The sequence below is a fragment of the Natrix helvetica genome (genome assembly GCF_964273705.1).
Source record: "Natrix helvetica genome assembly, chromosome: Z".
Lineage (NCBI taxonomy): Eukaryota > Metazoa > Chordata > Lepidosauria > Squamata > Natricidae > Natrix > Natrix helvetica.
In genome coordinates this window covers 58,501,956-58,519,276 of record NC_138554.1, presented here as the reverse complement: position 1 = coordinate 58,519,276, position 17,321 = coordinate 58,501,956, and the positions used below count along the sequence as shown (strand labels likewise).

The 17,321-nt window shown below is 39.7% G+C and overlaps 1 protein-coding gene across 1 annotated transcript in view; it reads right to left on the bottom strand.

Moving 5' to 3' along the window:
- RND2 (Rho family GTPase 2) overlaps window positions 1-11,469 on the bottom strand; it is a 41,088-nt gene extending 29,619 nt beyond the window's left edge. The window contains exons 1-2 of the mRNA XM_081971032.1: window positions 11,204-11,469; window positions 9,967-10,054 (exon numbers count right to left, since the gene is read on the bottom strand). Coding sequence (XP_081827158.1) covers window positions 9,967-10,054; window positions 11,204-11,305 — 190 coding nt within the window. The 5' untranslated portion in view covers window positions 11,306-11,469. The remainder of the gene's footprint in view (window positions 1-9,966; window positions 10,055-11,203) is intronic.
- Between the last annotated feature and the right edge of the window lie 5,852 nt (window positions 11,470-17,321).

Here is a 17,321-nt window from a genome sequence, read left to right as displayed (position 1 = left end):
GATTTGGTATGTGGTTGGCACACCTATTTAATATATGATAAGAAGGTGGATAAGACTTTTAAAAGCCATATATTAAGGAATGCTCTATTGCGTGTCTGGAAAAAATACCAATATAGGTTAAATGATAAGATACCTACATGGGTAGTACCCAGGCATGCGATAGAGAATATAAGTATAGAACAAAAACAGGATGTAATTACATACAGAGAACTTCTTAATATAGAGAGAGGTGTATTATAGTTAAAGCCTCTGAATGTACTAAGAGAGGAAGGTGTAACTCAAACCTGGTTCCAGTATGGACAGTTACAAGCTAGATGGAAAAAAGACCAGACAATTGGTATCATGCAAAATGAGGATAATCTGGTAAAACAAATTAGGGACCAGAGTCAAATGCACATAAAAAGATTGTATAATATACTGATAGAAATAGATTCTGAAACGGAGTTAGTTAAAGACTGTATGATAAAATGGGCACAAAGTTTCAAAGAGCCAATAATGATGGAAACATGGAAAAAGATTTGGGTAACAAATGTAAAATTTATGCAAGCTCAGAATTTGAGAGAGAATTTTTATAAGATGATATATAGATGGCATTTAGATCCCAAAAAATTATCTTGTATGTATCCGAATTTACAACCTAAATGTTGGAGATGTGATTGTGCTGATGCTACGTATTACCATATATGGTGGACTTGCAAAAAAGTCAAAGCATTTTGGATAAAAATATGGTGGGTTATTCAAAATATACTTTAAAAAAGGATAAAGTTCACCCCGCAGTTGTTTTTGTTAGGTATAATTACAGACTGTACAGTAATAGAGACTAATTTGATTTTGAACTTAATGATGGCAGCAAGATTGTTGGTGGCGCAGTACTGGAAGAGGGAAGAATTGCCTACTATTTAAGAATGGATGCTAAAAGTAATAAATCTAGCCCAAATTACAGCATACTTGAAGAACCACTCAGATGAGAAATACAAGTTCGAATGGAAAAGATGGATTGACTATATTCAAAATAAATATCGGACTAAAAAATTTCAATTAGCTTATGAGTGAAGGAATAAGGAATGTTACAACTTATCTAAAGTTAGCATAACAAAAGGGGAATTAAGGCACAAGAGGAGGTAGTATGTCGAATTCAGTTAGCTTATGTTAGCATATGATTGTTAAATGTTTATACCCTATATTTTGCTCTGGGAGGTTGGGGGGGAGGGGGGAGGGAGGAAAGGTGAGGGGGCAATATTTGTAAAATTTACTAAAACTTTTAATAAAAAAAGAATAAAAAATGTACAATTGAAAATAAAGTTTTCCAATCTGACAGGCTACATAACCAAGTATCTCTAAAACATAGTTTTGATCTTGAGAAATAGGAGAGAAATACATTCATTGCCATTTTATTTATAGTCGCATTGCCTGTAAGCTGGTGGGAGGATTGGTATCCTAAAAAATGGGCTATATTTCATTATAATAAATAAATAATACTCTTCACCTCTAGCCATACTTCACTTACTCCTTCTCTCAAACTAAGTGTTGCATTAGGGTTTCTGGCTGAAAAATAACTTTTGAACATTTACTTTGCTTTTAAGATATCCCCTTTCTTGGCTAGATCCCAATAAAATGCTTTTCAGAATCACTGCTCCTTTTGAGAAAAACAGCATTATTCCCCTCTGCTTTCACATCTTCTTTGTTTAGTATCTTTCAATAAGGAACTTATCCAAAGAACTTCAACAGCCACATACATTCCCTAGAAACAAAAAAATAGAGGAAGGACAGAAATCAATATTTTTTTCCCTCTGCCTAGAATTTTTCACCAATCTCTGAAGGGCACAAAGAAAAACAAAGTCTAGCATTTAAAAAAAAAACTCCTATTCAGCCACCAGCTTGCTGTGTGCTTTAAAACACAACTGAAGATAGATGGTCAGGCACAGTGATTTGATACTGAAATATGGCAACTGTAACCATCCCAACTTTTTTTGCAAATAGACTGCAAACTATTAGCCTGAGAAAAGATGCAAATATTATCTCAGTTTTCCGCTTTACTTTCCTAAAGTGGTTTTTTTTTAAAAAAAAACACCCCGAGAGGAAATAGCATTACCAATTCATGCCAGAGGAAACATTCCATGGTGCTTGAAAGTTTGCATAATCATATACCAAATGCTTGAAATAAAAGACAGCATCTACCTTTTTTCTTTATCCTCTGAGTCAAAGACAACCACCACCTCCAGCAGTTCAGGCCTCTGTAGGTTAAACTGAGGCTTACAAGGCCTGATTTAACATTTAACATGCTTGTTTTTTCCCCTTTCTAAAAAGAGGCACAGAACGGGGAGGGTGAATCAAGATCACTTCTCCACTGCACAGGAAAAGTTATTCTCTGCTCCCACCTTCATCACCCTTAATATCTTCCTGGGCTAATAAAAAATAGTGAAATAATTTTCATGAGGGAAAGATTAAAAAAACCATTTCCAGTATACCAATTCTCTGAATACCTAGTACCTGCTGATAGAAACACTCACCCACATCAAAGCATGTGGACAAAAGATAATGTATCTAGTTTAAAAAGACACAGAAAGATAGAAACTAAAGATAAACTGATAGCAAACATTACTAGTATTGATGATGTTATCCAGTTAGGGTAATCATCTGCAAGAAAACAAGCAAGCTCAGAGAGCACCAAGGACTCCACATGTCAATCCCGAGCTGCAAATATTCTCCTTTATTGATAGAAATTATCTATTTAATTTGTATCTAGTTCGTCCCTATAACTCCCAGCATGCAAAACCTTGAAAATTCATTTCTGTTATATCTTTAACTTAAACTGTTTGTTCCCAACCTAATCTTACTGGAAACAAAGTCCCACTGCATTTTCTCACTGCTAAATCTCTGCCTTTCCTATTCCCAATTTATCTGACTGTCATTTTTGTGCACATTCCTTCAGGCAGAAGCTATGTTTTAGTTTGTTTTCTATTGGTTGAATTCATACATGATGGTACATCAGAACACACACATGTTCTACATATATCAGCTAATTTTTTACTTAGGCACACAAACACACACACATCATGACCTGCTTATTGTTTCAGAGATATTTTCTTACCAGGTTCCTCAATGCCTTCATCAATGACAGAACTTCCAATGTGTACTACTCTTCATTAGAAAAGTTGGGAAGTATTCAGATATCTATTTGCCTTGAAAATAGCCCACATGGAACTGTTTGACCCAATCAAACATCTGCACAGGAAATGTTTCATGACATTTTGTATTATAAATCATTTTATAAAATTTGCCAAATTTCAACTCCACTGAAATCATGGATCCCAGATTTTGAATGTATTCTATAAGTTAGCTCACTTCAGCTTCTTTGGTTCAAAACCTGTTGCCCTAGGATGCACTGTTTTATCCAATTAAAAATGACGGAAATGAGGGTAATAGTATATGCCTACATACATGCATACATGCATGCATGCATGCATGCATATGTACCCAAACAAAATATGCTGGCATAATTCTCCATTGCGTTTAGCTAGGAAACATGTATTACATTTTGTAAACTTGTTATGAAACTTAACACTGCCCTTTTTCTCCCCTTCCCTCAAGGAATCCAAAAATTCTGAAAAATCCCAACCCTCCTCTTCACAGATAGACCTTGACCATGTCATATCATTGCCCTTCCCATTCTATTCCTTGATTGTGATCCCAGACTGAAGAAGCTGGCTTTTTATGTTCTAAATCATAATTTGTTTTAATCAGGGTTTACTAAATGAGTCAGAGAATCTTGTGTATGCCCAAATCACTCCTAAATAGAAAATTCCTTGTTAGAATCCTTTCTTAAACAAGATAGGAATAAACAATGAAACCCCATGCTTCCTTGTTTGTTCATTACATTGAGCCAAAGTAACAACAAAAAAACCATCTTCAACCAATGGTTTAGTGCTCTAACATAAATTATTCATCAGCTTTGTGTATATATTACATTTAGAGCGACATAATAAACTACTTTATAATTTATCATGATGGCTGAAGAATCCCGAGAGTTCAAGTCCAGACACTTTAACATTGCTAAGGTTGAGAAACACTGCCTTAGCACAATAGGTGAGTCTGATTATTGTGAGGCACCAAGGCTCATAGTTTGTACAATGTATGCAAAAGTGCAAGATAAATCTTCCCTCTGTGGTCAAGATGTAGAGGTAAGAATCAATTTATTTTTGACTCCCATCCAAATCACCTCTCAGTTTCTGTCAGCACTATTGTGTTTGTGGCGCCATATATATTTTCAATGTAAATTAACTTAATGTTTGCTCTTATTTCCTATGGTGATTCTCTACTATGAACTGAACCCCAAATAAATGTTGAATTATTTGTTATCACATTACCCCATGATCAGAAGACAGTTTTCTGAGATTCACCAGCACTGATCTTGGATAAAGGACATATTTAATGCAATACATCTATACTCTTAATACTCCTCATAACAATAAGTGATATGGAACCAAGTTTTGGATTCTGAAGAAAACATGGAAATCAACATAAATAATAACCTCTGGGGGAGATTGTCAAATCGCATTACCTGTAGTACTGGGGTCCCCAACATGGCACTGGGAGGTGGCTTACTCTGTCTGAAGGCCTCCTGTGCTGACCATCTTTCTTTTGAAAGGATACTTTTGGGGGAAAAAATCCCTATTTTTTTAGAAATGGGAAGCTGGCATTCTGCAAAGCAGAGTACCAGCTAACAACATTATCTTTATTTTCAAGGATAACTCTTGAGTGCCAAAATTCTTAGGAAAGCAAAACAATGAGTGCTATAGTACAGTAATATATTTTGGAGGTATATTTCCCCTATCCAGAAAATGGCAAAATAAAGCAGGATTAATAGGGAGCAGCAGATTCAGGAGCTGGAGAGGGAATAGCAAAGAGAACTGGTTAAATTGGTAGATTGCAATCAATAATGTCCCAGATAGCTATCATTTTCGTGAAGAGTCAAATTTGCCCAATTAGCTTTTTGCCTGAGAATTTACAATATATTCTCAAAATTTCAATGGGTTCCACACCCAAAAAGATCCGAGACTTACCGTACCATACCGTACTTTCTTTTCTGTTTTAAAATCAGATTAGAAATTGAAACATGCACTAAGCTTAGCAAGAACCATTTCCAGTCTTCTAAGGCTGTTGTGAATGTTTTCTAAGCCACGCTTGGTTTGAGAGAATATTTCATGAAAGAAGATGAATGGCACTATAATCCTAGCTCAAGCCAAAAAATGTATTACACTCTATAGCCTTTCAGCAGAATTTAAAGGACATGATCTGGGATATAAAATAATTATTGTGACTTCCAAACTCCAATTTTAATGCATAGAGCAAATATGAGAAAGCATAATAGGAGGCAAGGTGAATCAATACTAATTTGTTAAAGGTAAACCATGGATGTTGCTCAACACTTTGCTCTCAAGCATCAACCAACTCTCAAGGGCATATAGGATCTCAAAATATTACTGCAGAGGCCAAGAGAAATATATCTAATATCCCTCATCATGTTTTCCAAATATTCCCAAAACAGCTTGCCTATGGATAAGCAGAACTGCAATCAAGAGCGAATATAAATAGAATGCCTGGCATCCCAATCACATCATTCAGAGACCTGCATCCATACGTGACTTTTATTGTGCTTCAAAGTGATTTGCATTAAACCAATGCATTCATCTGGATATAATACTAGAGTGTCTTGCAAGATGCAGTGCCTAAGGGTCTCCCTCCCTCCCTCTTGAGTGAGCAAGGCTTATTTCAAGATGCAAAACCTCCACATTAAGGGCACCAAATATTTAAGCAGCACCTTAGGCCAAAGCATATTTTTATATTCATTGTTGGTTCATATGCAACAAGACAGGCTCTCAATCATAGAGCTTTATAAGAACCTAAAAGTTATTAGACATTATATGGCCCTGGGATGGTCATAAACATAAACAAGAAATAGAGAACCAACTTGACCATCACATGTGCAGCAGATAAAATATAATCTGACCAGCCTGCAGACTCAGAAAAACATAGCTGGAGACAGAGAGGTTGGAAGGAGTGCAAAAGTGGTGTAAGAAGGGTATTTGGCTGTGACAAATCTTTGCAGCAACATTCAATGCAGTCAACAGCCATTATGAAATGCCTTGTTGCCCCACAATTTAAGCTAACCATGGCTATGAAGTTACTGCCAGAAAACCAATAGCAGTGCACCTTGCTATTCCTCATGGAGAAGAGGCTGAAGGGAAAAGAACATGCTCCACAGACTGGAGGTTAGGAGCGGCTAACACTTCTGAAAAAACATTAAGTTGGGGAAAATTCATTTAATAGAACTGGGATGTGTGAGGGAAGAAAAACAAGTACATGTTTCACTAAAGAGGCCGGTCTAGAAGTTAAAAGCTACAAGAAGCTGGAGGAAATAAATAAGTGACATTACTTCCCAGTTCAGCCTTTGGACTATAATATAGTCACTCAAAAGCCATAGGCCAGGGCCATATGTTGTCAGTGAAGCTCAGAGTCATTCAGACTTCTTCACTGTAACATGCATAGTTTATATAGAAGAAGAGTTCCAACTGTGATATAAAGCTTTGCTCTTCATGCTATCGCCTCAAACATGTGAAGGGATAACTGACTGCAATTATCAGGATGATATGAAATACTATGTGAATAATTGAATATGGACAGAAATCCATTCTCTTATTACTATAGGAGTAGATCAGTGGTGGGATTCAAATAATTTAACAACCGGTTCTCTGCTCTAATGATTTCTTCCAACAACCAGTTCACCAAATTGCTCAGAAAGTTAACAACCGGTCCTCCCGAAGTGGTGCGAACTAGCTGGATCCCACCACTGGAGGAGACCTATGTAAGTCAATGGCAGCCAAAATCAGAAGTCTGGTAGCATTTTTTCTGGCTAGCACATTTTATTAAGAGGCTTAAACTTACATGAGTTGCAGCTCATTTGATCAGATACATGGACTGGCTAGACTCATGTGGGATTTAAATTGGGATGATGTGGGGGAGGGGGAACATGGTGATGCAGATATATGTTACCTGTGAGACAGATTACAGATACCTTACAAATATCATCTTATGACCTCTCTCTAATTTAAATCAGACATCAGTCAAGTCACTCCACGCATCTACTGAAGTGAGTGGTTCATGAAAATGAATGGTTCTTAATAAACGTGTTAACTGGAATGTGTGCTACTAGATTTCTTTTGATTTTTCCTTTGGAAACTAAGAGAAGCCAGTTCCCCCATTAATTGGAGTAACAGATTAAAAAATATATAGTTTAAGGTAGACATTAGATCCAGCACATTTTATTTAGAAATGAAAATGTAGAACATTTGTGGAAAAGGTCACTTTTATAGAGAACTTTAAAACTGGCTCTAAATTATACTGGATTTATTGGGGTTTTTTTTCCATCTTGAAGAGAATTGTGTATTCCAGGTCCTTTTAAAACAGTAAAGAATTGGAATAACTAATACAAATCCCAACTTGGATTTTTTAATAATGCTGATGCACTGGATAATCATTTTCATCCTGGAAATTGTGTCCAATGTATCTGGAGCACACCAAGTTTGGAAAGGCTGAGTTAGCAGCAAGATCCTCTACAGGATGTTCTTGGTAGTTTATGAACTCAGAAGTGTATCTGGTCAAATATTACAGGGTTTTCAAAAGGGAAAGAGGAACAATAAAGAGCCTTTCCTTTTTTTCCAACAAATTTAAGGATGCCTTTCTTGACCAAAACTGAACATCCATTCATCTTAAAACTCCAGGCAGGACTGGGGTACTTTCACATTGCTTTTGTTTTCTGCAGATCCTCCTGGCTAATGATAAACTGTCTCCGATATCAAGGCTCAATTCAAAATGACTGGGTGACAGGACTAGATATTTGCATATGTGCACCTCAGTTTTCAACTGGCAACTCCCATAGGACCGGCATATGCCACTTGCAGGAGATCAAGCAGTTTTTATTCCAGCCAGATTCAATCCTACTTCTTACTTGTCTGTAATGTCTGGTAACCAGTTCTTATTACTAGGCTTTCTATGGTCAGCTTTTCGGGATAATAAATGTATTAGATCCACCCTCACAAATCTCTGGCGCGTCTAGCTGGATCCACTATCATTACTAAGCAGTCTGATGGCTGTTTTTACTCAGGCTGCCAAAACTGAAGCTGTAGTTCAGTAGCAGAGCTCCGTTGTTAGCCTTGAATGTTTCTCAGCCTTGCAGAATGCTGGCATTTCTGTTCATTAGGAGATGCTGAAGCATTGTTATCATTTTGTGTACTACTCTGGCCTCTCACAGCAAAAGAATTGTTTGCTTGCTTCCTCTGTCCACAGCTAAAGGAAGAGACGTCCTTTTTACTTCTTAGACAGAAGAGGTTTTATACAGCTTCCTAAGAAGCCACCAGCAATTTTGCCCCAGCTGCACCTCATACAACAGATCCCTTCACACAAGCCAACAAAGCTAATGAGAGACCTTTGCCAAGAGAAGGGTCTGGCAGTGCCAATCATGAGGCTGTAAAGTTAATCAATGCAAAGCAGAGCCAAGACAGAATAAGGGAGCCCCGAATAGTCAGATTACCCTTCTTCCCACCCTCTCCCCAACCAGCCTCAGCAATTTTTATCCCACAGCTCACCATGATCACAGCACCACACCTGCTGTTTGCAACCTGAACCAAAGCAGAAGAGATTTTCCTGACGTCTGAGGAATCGTGCAGAAAGCTGGCAGGGAGGAGTGTTCAAAATAAAAGGCAACATTGAAAAGCAGCCAGAATGAGCCCAAGAAAAGCCTTAGGAGAGCAGCTCCTGAAACAGTAGTAAAAGAAAGCCTTTCCTTTCTCAGACAAGAGAAGAGGGCACTGGGCCTTTCTCCCAGGAGTGAGGACTGCTCTTGGATCCAAAGCAGTTTTCCCCTTTTCTTCTTGTGTGCCCTCACTTTGAACCTATGTTCATCAGATGCTGGCAGAAAGTGGCAGAAAGAGAAAGACGTAGGGACTGGGGCTACTATGGCAGCTTTTACTCTTTGTGGGGGGAGGGGGAACACAATCACATGAGCAAATCTCTCTCTCTCTCTCTCTCTCTCTCTCTCTCTCTCACACACACACACACACACACACACACACACACGACCAAATCTGGTTCTAATAGCTTTGTGAAACTGAGAATCAGGAGAACCAGCAAACATTGGAAGAAAATGTGTGTTTATGTATTTCAAATCCTGGTTTTGTGGGAAATATGAAATTCAAGATGGTGGGTGCTACATTGACTTTTTTGATAATGCAGATACCCTTGTATATAAGCAGAACTTTGCCAGAACTCTGGCAAAGTAGAACTGATAATTTGTTTATAACTAGAGGGGAAGAGAGTAACACATGCAAAGCACCTGCCTTACTCACCAAATAATCTTAACTAGGGAGTAAGAGTTTTATTTATACTTTCCAAGTATAGTCATCATCTAACAATTTTATTTCTGGAGGGAACATTAAGATTTCTTGCCCAGATTCCCACCAAGCCATAATCTGGTTTTGTTGGTTTGGCCAATTTATTTAACAAGCTATGATTAAATAAGGGTTGGTATAATGTATGAATCAGAATCATTTCTCACTCCCATTTCCTGTACTATAATTAAGGATGTATATATTTAAGTAATCACAAAGAAATAATAACAACAAAAAAGTATAATATAGAGACTGGCACTGGGGAGACCCAGATTCAAGTTTACCTGTATCCAGTCACCTTCTCTTTACCAAGTTTACTTCTTAGCATTGTTGTGGTGGGAAAAAAAGATATGCGGGAGCTATTTTAAGAGAGGGTGTGGAGGAAAGGGAAAGAGGGAGGGAGGGGGGAAGAATACAAGCAGGTAGAATTCCCTCGTGTATTTTCCAAGACCTCAACTTCTAATGGCTATCACAGCTGGAGTTTAAACTCTAGCCTTTCCAAAGACAACTCCTCACTTACCTGAAGTATCCCACATGTTAAGCTCAATGCGCTGCTTCTCAATCTCAAAACTGGCTGTGTAGTTCTCAAACACAGTAGGGACATAATTCTGCAGAGAATGGACAGAAAGGAGGGATCAGAATGCATATCAAGAATCAGATACAGGACTCGTAGAAATGGGAGTTTACTTTCATCAGATTGTCTATGCTTTTCTTCAGACTACTCTCAAAAGCAGCCATTCTGGTGCCTTCATCTATTCTTGATATGATACATAGACCTTGGTTGGGAGGGCAAAATGTAAGTGTAAGCAACACACACCGTGCCTTCCAGATGTGCTGGACTAATATTGTCAAGGCTCCTTTGCGACATGAAGCTGATGGAAGCAGTAATCCAAACTACCTGAGGCGGCAGTTTGCTTACTCATGAGTTACCCCAGGATGAAAGCAACTGCTTACAGGGCTCTAGAAGGGCTCAGAACTGATACTAGATTTTTACAGCTCCCGGAGGAGATCAAGGCTCATTTTTCAGTCCTCAGCATTATCCACAGAATGGATAATATAGCAATGGCACATTATCCCATAATATTCCATATTATGCATTTACTATATTATCGAACCATCACATTCCATCCCTAGTTAGTTTCCTAATTTTCAAAAAAAATTAATTCCCTTATTTTTCTTGAGCAGATCTGATTCCTGTCCTTCACATCAGCCTCCACCAGAAACTGCCCTTGAGCCTCCTTCCTTCACCAAGAATCCTGGTCTCCACTTTTTCTCCTGCATGAGGATCCATATACTTTACCCATTACCTTCCCTGTTTCGTCTTGTCTCACCAATCTCACAGTCTACCTTGAAACCGGGTTTTCAATCTCTGCCCCCTGCCTGAGCGGTAACCCAGCAGCTTGCGGAGTCCTTTATAAAGTAGTCCATGATCACTGGGCTCGCATATGCTCACCTCGCCGCTGGACCTCCCAGGTGGGACCAGGGTCCGTGCCCACCTCAGCCCTGAGCCAACAGCACCCTCCAAGCGCCACCTGCACACCCAGCCAGTCGCCCTCACTCACTTCCATTGCTTCCCGATGAATTCATTTGCTTGGTCCCCAATGTGACCTCCGCAGCGCGGTCCCTTTGGACGCAGCCCTCCCTCCCCATCTTTTCGACCGGCTCTCCGTCCGCGCCCCTCGCTTCCCTTCAAGCTCCCCTGTATTCCTCCATCCCGGGTCGCCTGCAGTCCTCCGCCCTTGCTCCGGTTCTCCTACCTCGGGATAGGCGTCCTTGGCGAAAACATGCAGCAATGCCGTCTTGCCGCACTGGCTGTCGCCAACCACCACAATTTTGCAACGCGCTAGCTGATTCTCCATGACGGGCGGCGTCCCAGCTGTTGAGTGAATGACCGACCACCGACCCGCACACTATGCGCTGCCTGCTAGCCCGGCCGGCCCCAAAGCATCGCAGCTCGTCGATGGCTCGCTCTCCTGCCTTCTCAATCCCAGTGACCGGCTAACGACTCCGCTTTCCGGCTCCTGATGCCGCACCCCCGGCTCCGCCCTCCCGGCCCCCAGTGATCGCGGTCCTGGTGTAGCTAGAGGTTCAATCATGGCTCTGGCGCCAGGGGGCGCTCCTTGCTTCTGTCACTTGCGGGGAGAAAAAGACTCCGGACCTGCAGCGACTGAGACGCATCAAGACTTCTGGCAGCTCGAAAGCGTCGCTCACAAAGTTCAGGACTAACTTTCAGTTCGGAAAAAAATTATGATGATTTTGCATGCTGTTCTGAACTACATTTACATTATTTTATAATTTGGAAGGAGGGCTTTTTTCGGTTTATTAACCGTGCTGAACTTACTATGGGGTAAACAAAAGCGTAACAAATTTAAATGCCTTCATAATTTTGTCTTATTTGAACGGACTGCAGGACTTTTACTTTTTTGAAATGCCGGAAAAATAACTATTTTCTTTATGTTTCACCCGTTCTGTACTTTTGCATCCCTCATTTTATTCCTGCAAACTGTTTCTCGCTAAAAAAAAAAATTGCCCCTCTAGAATACAAATATTTATCCATATTCCATCTCTTATCTATAAACAAATCAATAAACACCATCTTTTCAGTTCTAGTATCAGCACAAAATCCATAAAGGATTACCAAAAATAACAACATATCTCGATCAAATAAACTGTCTTAGTATTTCTTTCTTTTATTTTTAACAGTTTTAATCTTCAGCTCAAATTTTTGTTAGATTTGATTTCATTTCATAGCACTGAATCCTTTATGGATTTTCTTCAGGTCTTTAACAAGCCTCTTTTCTAAATCCAATAATAAAAAAATATCCAGGTCACTTTCTTGGTTTATAATTTATAATTATAGTTTATAATTTGTATTTCCCTTTTGATTTTTAAAAAACACCAGACAGTTTCTTTTGTATATCTGCTGGTACATCCTTCACCAAGTTGTTATTTTGGCCATCATTTGCATATCACCTTTCATTACCATCTCTATCTTGTCAGATAAAATTTGTTTCATATCTGTCATTTCTTCATTAAAATACGGTATTTGGACATAATCTATCTATAGAGGAAGACATCATGACTGATACAGTCAGTCTGTCAGAAATTGTGACTAGTAATTTTGATCTCATTTTTCAAAACTCTTTAATATTTTCAGTGTTGTAACATTTTATTACATGTTACAGATCCCAATTAATTAACACAAAAGATAGGTTTATGGGTGTCCTCCCACCCCGCCTGCCTTGAATTAGTCCCCCTAGAATTGAATTTTTAAAATCATTGGTCTTGCAAAAACCAAGAGATCTACAGTATTTCCCATGAGAAGTTGTTTATAATTAATTCCAAAATTTTATTGTAATGGTTTCTAAATTTCAAATTATTTGGATTCCCAGTCCATTTATAACATTCTAAGATGACCACTTTATTTTTGCTGTTCATTTCATTAAAAAAAATCTTAAACTTATAATTACATTTTTCTTTCATTCAGGATTTAAATCAAATCATCTGTTGTTTTCAAATGTGTCATCCCAAGGTCTCTAATAGTAGTTAATAAGCAATTTCTGAAAATGAGAAGTTAGTAAACTTAGTGTTCTTTAATCGGACCAAATGCAGTTCTGAGCAAGATGGCTATTTCTCTTATCTCCCAGGACTTATATCCATGGTAGCATGATCTCCTGCAGTATCCTGGCAGAGATCAGTTGTTTGGAGCACAGGTAGATGATCCTCTCTTCTCTCCTTATCTGGAAAGTTTTCAAACAACCACAACTCCTCAGTCTTTGCCAAGAAATTCAAGACCCACCTGTTCCAATTAGCTGGCCTGGCCCAATCACAATCATAATCATAATCATAACTTATTCCCTGACCCTCCTGGCCGGTATTTTAAATTTTAAATTTTGGGGTATTTTAATTGGTTTTAATTATTAGCTTATTTCATGATCATTGTACAGACTGTTTGTTTAATTTGTTTTTCTGTGATTTTGTACTTTTGTTGTCTATAGTGTATTTTATTCCTGTCTGTACACCGCCCCGAGTCCCCTCGGGGAGAGGGGGGCAGTTTATAAATCGAATAAATGAAATGAAATGAATGGTTGTAAGCTCTGTTTTCTTAGAGATGTCTTTAGTCAAGCAATCTCACTCTTAGACATTAACAAGATTTTAAATATTTGTTCTTATTCTTTTCCCAAAGAGATAGCTACCCATTAAATTGTTGTGGCAGAATCCTCCTTGAAGGCTCACAAATTACTATGGCAGAAACTTCCATCAATGAGAAATGAGATGCACCATTTGGGTGTTTTTTTTACTCTGTCTTCCATTCCTCTTTTAGAGCTTCAGATTTGGAATGGACATTTGTTAGAAGATAACATATGTTACTCTCTTCTTGTGATTCTCCAAAGATGATACAGTATTGTACTCAAAACAGAAAGGCCATTTTGTTTCTTTTTTTCTTTCATGCAAATAGAGACAATTTTCTCCTTTAGCCACATGGGGGAAGAAAGTAGAAGATGCGGCAGTGAATGTAACAAATCTCTCAGCTGAAGGCATCCTTGAGTTGGGGGGGTTGACCTCTTGGTGACTGCATGGATACCTTGTGGCATGACTGCAATCATCGTTTCATTCAATGGCCTCATAGATGTGGGTACAAGCACAGAGCAGTTTTTCCGTGTTGATTTCCTTCCTCATGCAGTGGACTGCAATACTCAGCATCCATGGATGATATAGCCATACACCAGTGATGTGCGGTGAGGTTTATGGCTGGTGAGGCTGGTGACATCATCAGGAAGGCGGGGAATGGGACCACGTGTGCTGGAGGCTCAGGCTGCCTCAGCCTCCAGCACACGTGATCCCATTCCCCGCCTTCCTAAGCGTGCTCCGCCGGCTCGCACTCCGCAGTCCTCGAAAGCGACTGGGGAACGACAAGAACCTTCCTGCCTCTGCTGGACTTTGCACGCTCCTCGCGACTGCATATTGCAGAGGCAGGAAGGTTCTCGTCGTTCTCCAGTCGCTTTCGTGCCTTTGTCATCCGGGAACCAGTTGCTTTTGTGCCTTCATCATCCGGGAGCGCCGACAACGTTTCTGCTGCCACCCTCCGCAGCTCCCGGGCGTGGCTGGCCAGATGTAGCCACAGCGACACCGAGGCAGTCCGGGCGGACGAAAGAGCGAGCGAGGCAGCCTGATCCTCGGTCGCTCACCCGCCGGACTGCCTTGGCGCCATTCTGGCTACCTCCATCCGGGCACACCCGGGAGCTGCAGAGGGTGGAGGCAGAAATGTTGTCGCCGCTCCCGGATGACGAAGGCACAAAAGCGACTGGGGGACCCAGTCGCTTTCGTGCCTTCGTCATCTGGGAGCGCCGACAACATTTCTGCCTCTGCAGCTCCCGGGCGTGGACGGACGGATGTATATAATATATAATATAATATATATATATATGTTGTATTTGTACTGATATATATATAGTATATAATATTATATACTATTATTTCATGAAGAGAGGTGAGGCTCTGCCTCCCCTGCCTCCCCTGACCGCACGTTCCTGCCATAAACATATGTATGACATATAAATGCATCCATGTCATTCTTATTCTTTATGTTACTCCTGTCATAGCACGGGTCCACAGATCCATCTCATTATTTATATATAATTGCTTTGTTTCTGACATTCTCTGATTAAAATGATTACTGGTCTGTAAATACAAACCATAGAATACAGAACAAGAATCAGGCAAAAAGCTCATAGCCTGAGACTCTCTCTGCATCAGTTCTGACAACAAGTGATCCAATACTATCGGTCACACCAAACTTTTACTTCCCAGCCTTTCTTCCAGGGCCTTTATAATTCCAGATTTGGTTTGGGCATTTGTTACAAGAAAAAAAATGTCATTCTCTCATTCTGAATTGATCCTTACACAAAAGCACCAGTGGACATCAAGAATGGCCATATCCTGAAATATAGCACATTGTTATCTGCCAGAACATTCTTGTTAAACAAACGTAATGCCTTGAACGCTGAATATGAAATTCTGGTTGGAGAATGCTGAATTGTATCATTTTTTTCATGCTCCATGTGGAAATTAGTTTACTAGTCTCAGAATGGTTGTCAAATCATTAACCCTGCCCTGTTTAGGAACCTTTGCAGATGTAACTTTTGGTGGAATAAAGTATAGTATACAAGATGGCAAGAACCATCTTGGTGATTAAAGGTCTATGCCAGAAAGCAAAAGACTCCGAGTTGTTGTCCTGCCTTAGCAGTAGGCCAGCTGGATGACTTTGGTCACTGACTTGTTCTAGCACCCAGGAGGTGGTGATGGCAAACTGTGTCCAAAAAATGTTGCAAGAGAATTGCATGTGTTCAAATTCACCAGAAATCAGAACTGCCTCAAAAACACAGGGAAAATAATGGTAAGACCACATGGCTGCAAGGATAGGGAAAGGAAATTGGTTGAACTTTTTAATCTGCATTTCATGGAATTCCATCATGCAGCTGCAGCCACCCTCTTGATTTTTATGAACCTCTCTGGACATTCCTGGCCTTGATAATGGTTCCCCCTCCCACACCCTTTCACTCCTGCTGTCCTCTCCTTCCCTTTGCAGCCATCAATGTCTAGCATCTTATGTAATGGACTTTACTTCAACTAAATAACAAATGTGTGGATCTGTAAGTCAGGATGAACAGCCTGCCACCCCAGGCTTGTATGTGGACCTCAGCCTCATTTCAAAATTCTTCATGAGAAGGTTGCTCAGCTTTGCTTTAAGCTTTAATAGCTTTAAAAGCCGTTTGCTATTTCTAGCAGAAGGTGAGAATCAAGACAAAACCTTGCAAGATATTCTGCAAAATCTTGCAGAGGTTCCCTTTGAGTTGTATTCTGATTATCTGAAATACAGCAATGCAAAAAATAGGATTGTTTGGTAAGCAGGCCAGTTTTCCAAATTCCTGTTTATCCAGCAGGAAGCAGCCAGTGGCTATTATAGAGGTTTAGACTAGGTTATTTAGCAGTCATAAAAAAGCAGAACCAAACTCAAGCTTATTCTAATCAACCAGTATTTCCAGGATTTAAAATCAATCAATTGTCCTTACAAATATTGACTATGTTTACTCATAAGGCTATGCAAGGAATTTTAAACCTTGGTATGCTGAACAAGCAATGGTGGCCTGATTCAGAATAATGCGAAGTAAGTCACAGTAGGGACTTTTGCATATAATGGTAACAAACAGGCATAGATTGTTGCCAGAATCCCCAAGCATGAGGTGCTAATATTTTTCTAAGTTTCTTTTCTTAAAGCCCATCATAGCTTCTCCACATTTTATATAGAAAAAATATTGTTGAAATTTTAAACAAAACGGGGAAGGAAGGTAGCATGTTACAAAGAAAGCACTGGAATGCTCTTTATTTCCAAGGATGACTTTGGATTCTTCAGAGGCCTTAAAGGCATCCTAAAAGCTTTAATTGGTCCAGAATTCAGCAGTGGGCAGAGTAGGGGGGGGGGGGTAGGTTTGACTATGTAATACCTCATTGCACTAATTGTGTTGGCTTCCAGTTTCTTTCTGGGTGCAATTTAAGGTTTGGTCGTCACCTTTAAAACACTACATGGCACAGAGCCACGCAATCTATGGAACTGTCTTTCCATAAGGACATTTACTTGTCCTACCTGGTCAGATAGGGTGGGTATGTTCCTAATCCCCTAAACATTGTTACTGTCTTTCCATAAGGACATTTACTTGTCCTACCTGGTCAGATAGGGTGGGTATGTTCCTAATCCCCTAAACATTGTTATTTAATGGGAGCTAGAAAGTGTGTAGCAGTTTTTCTGTAGCAGTCCCTATCCTATGGAACACTATGCCCTTCCTGAAGTTCAACAGGTCTCCACCCTTTAGCCTT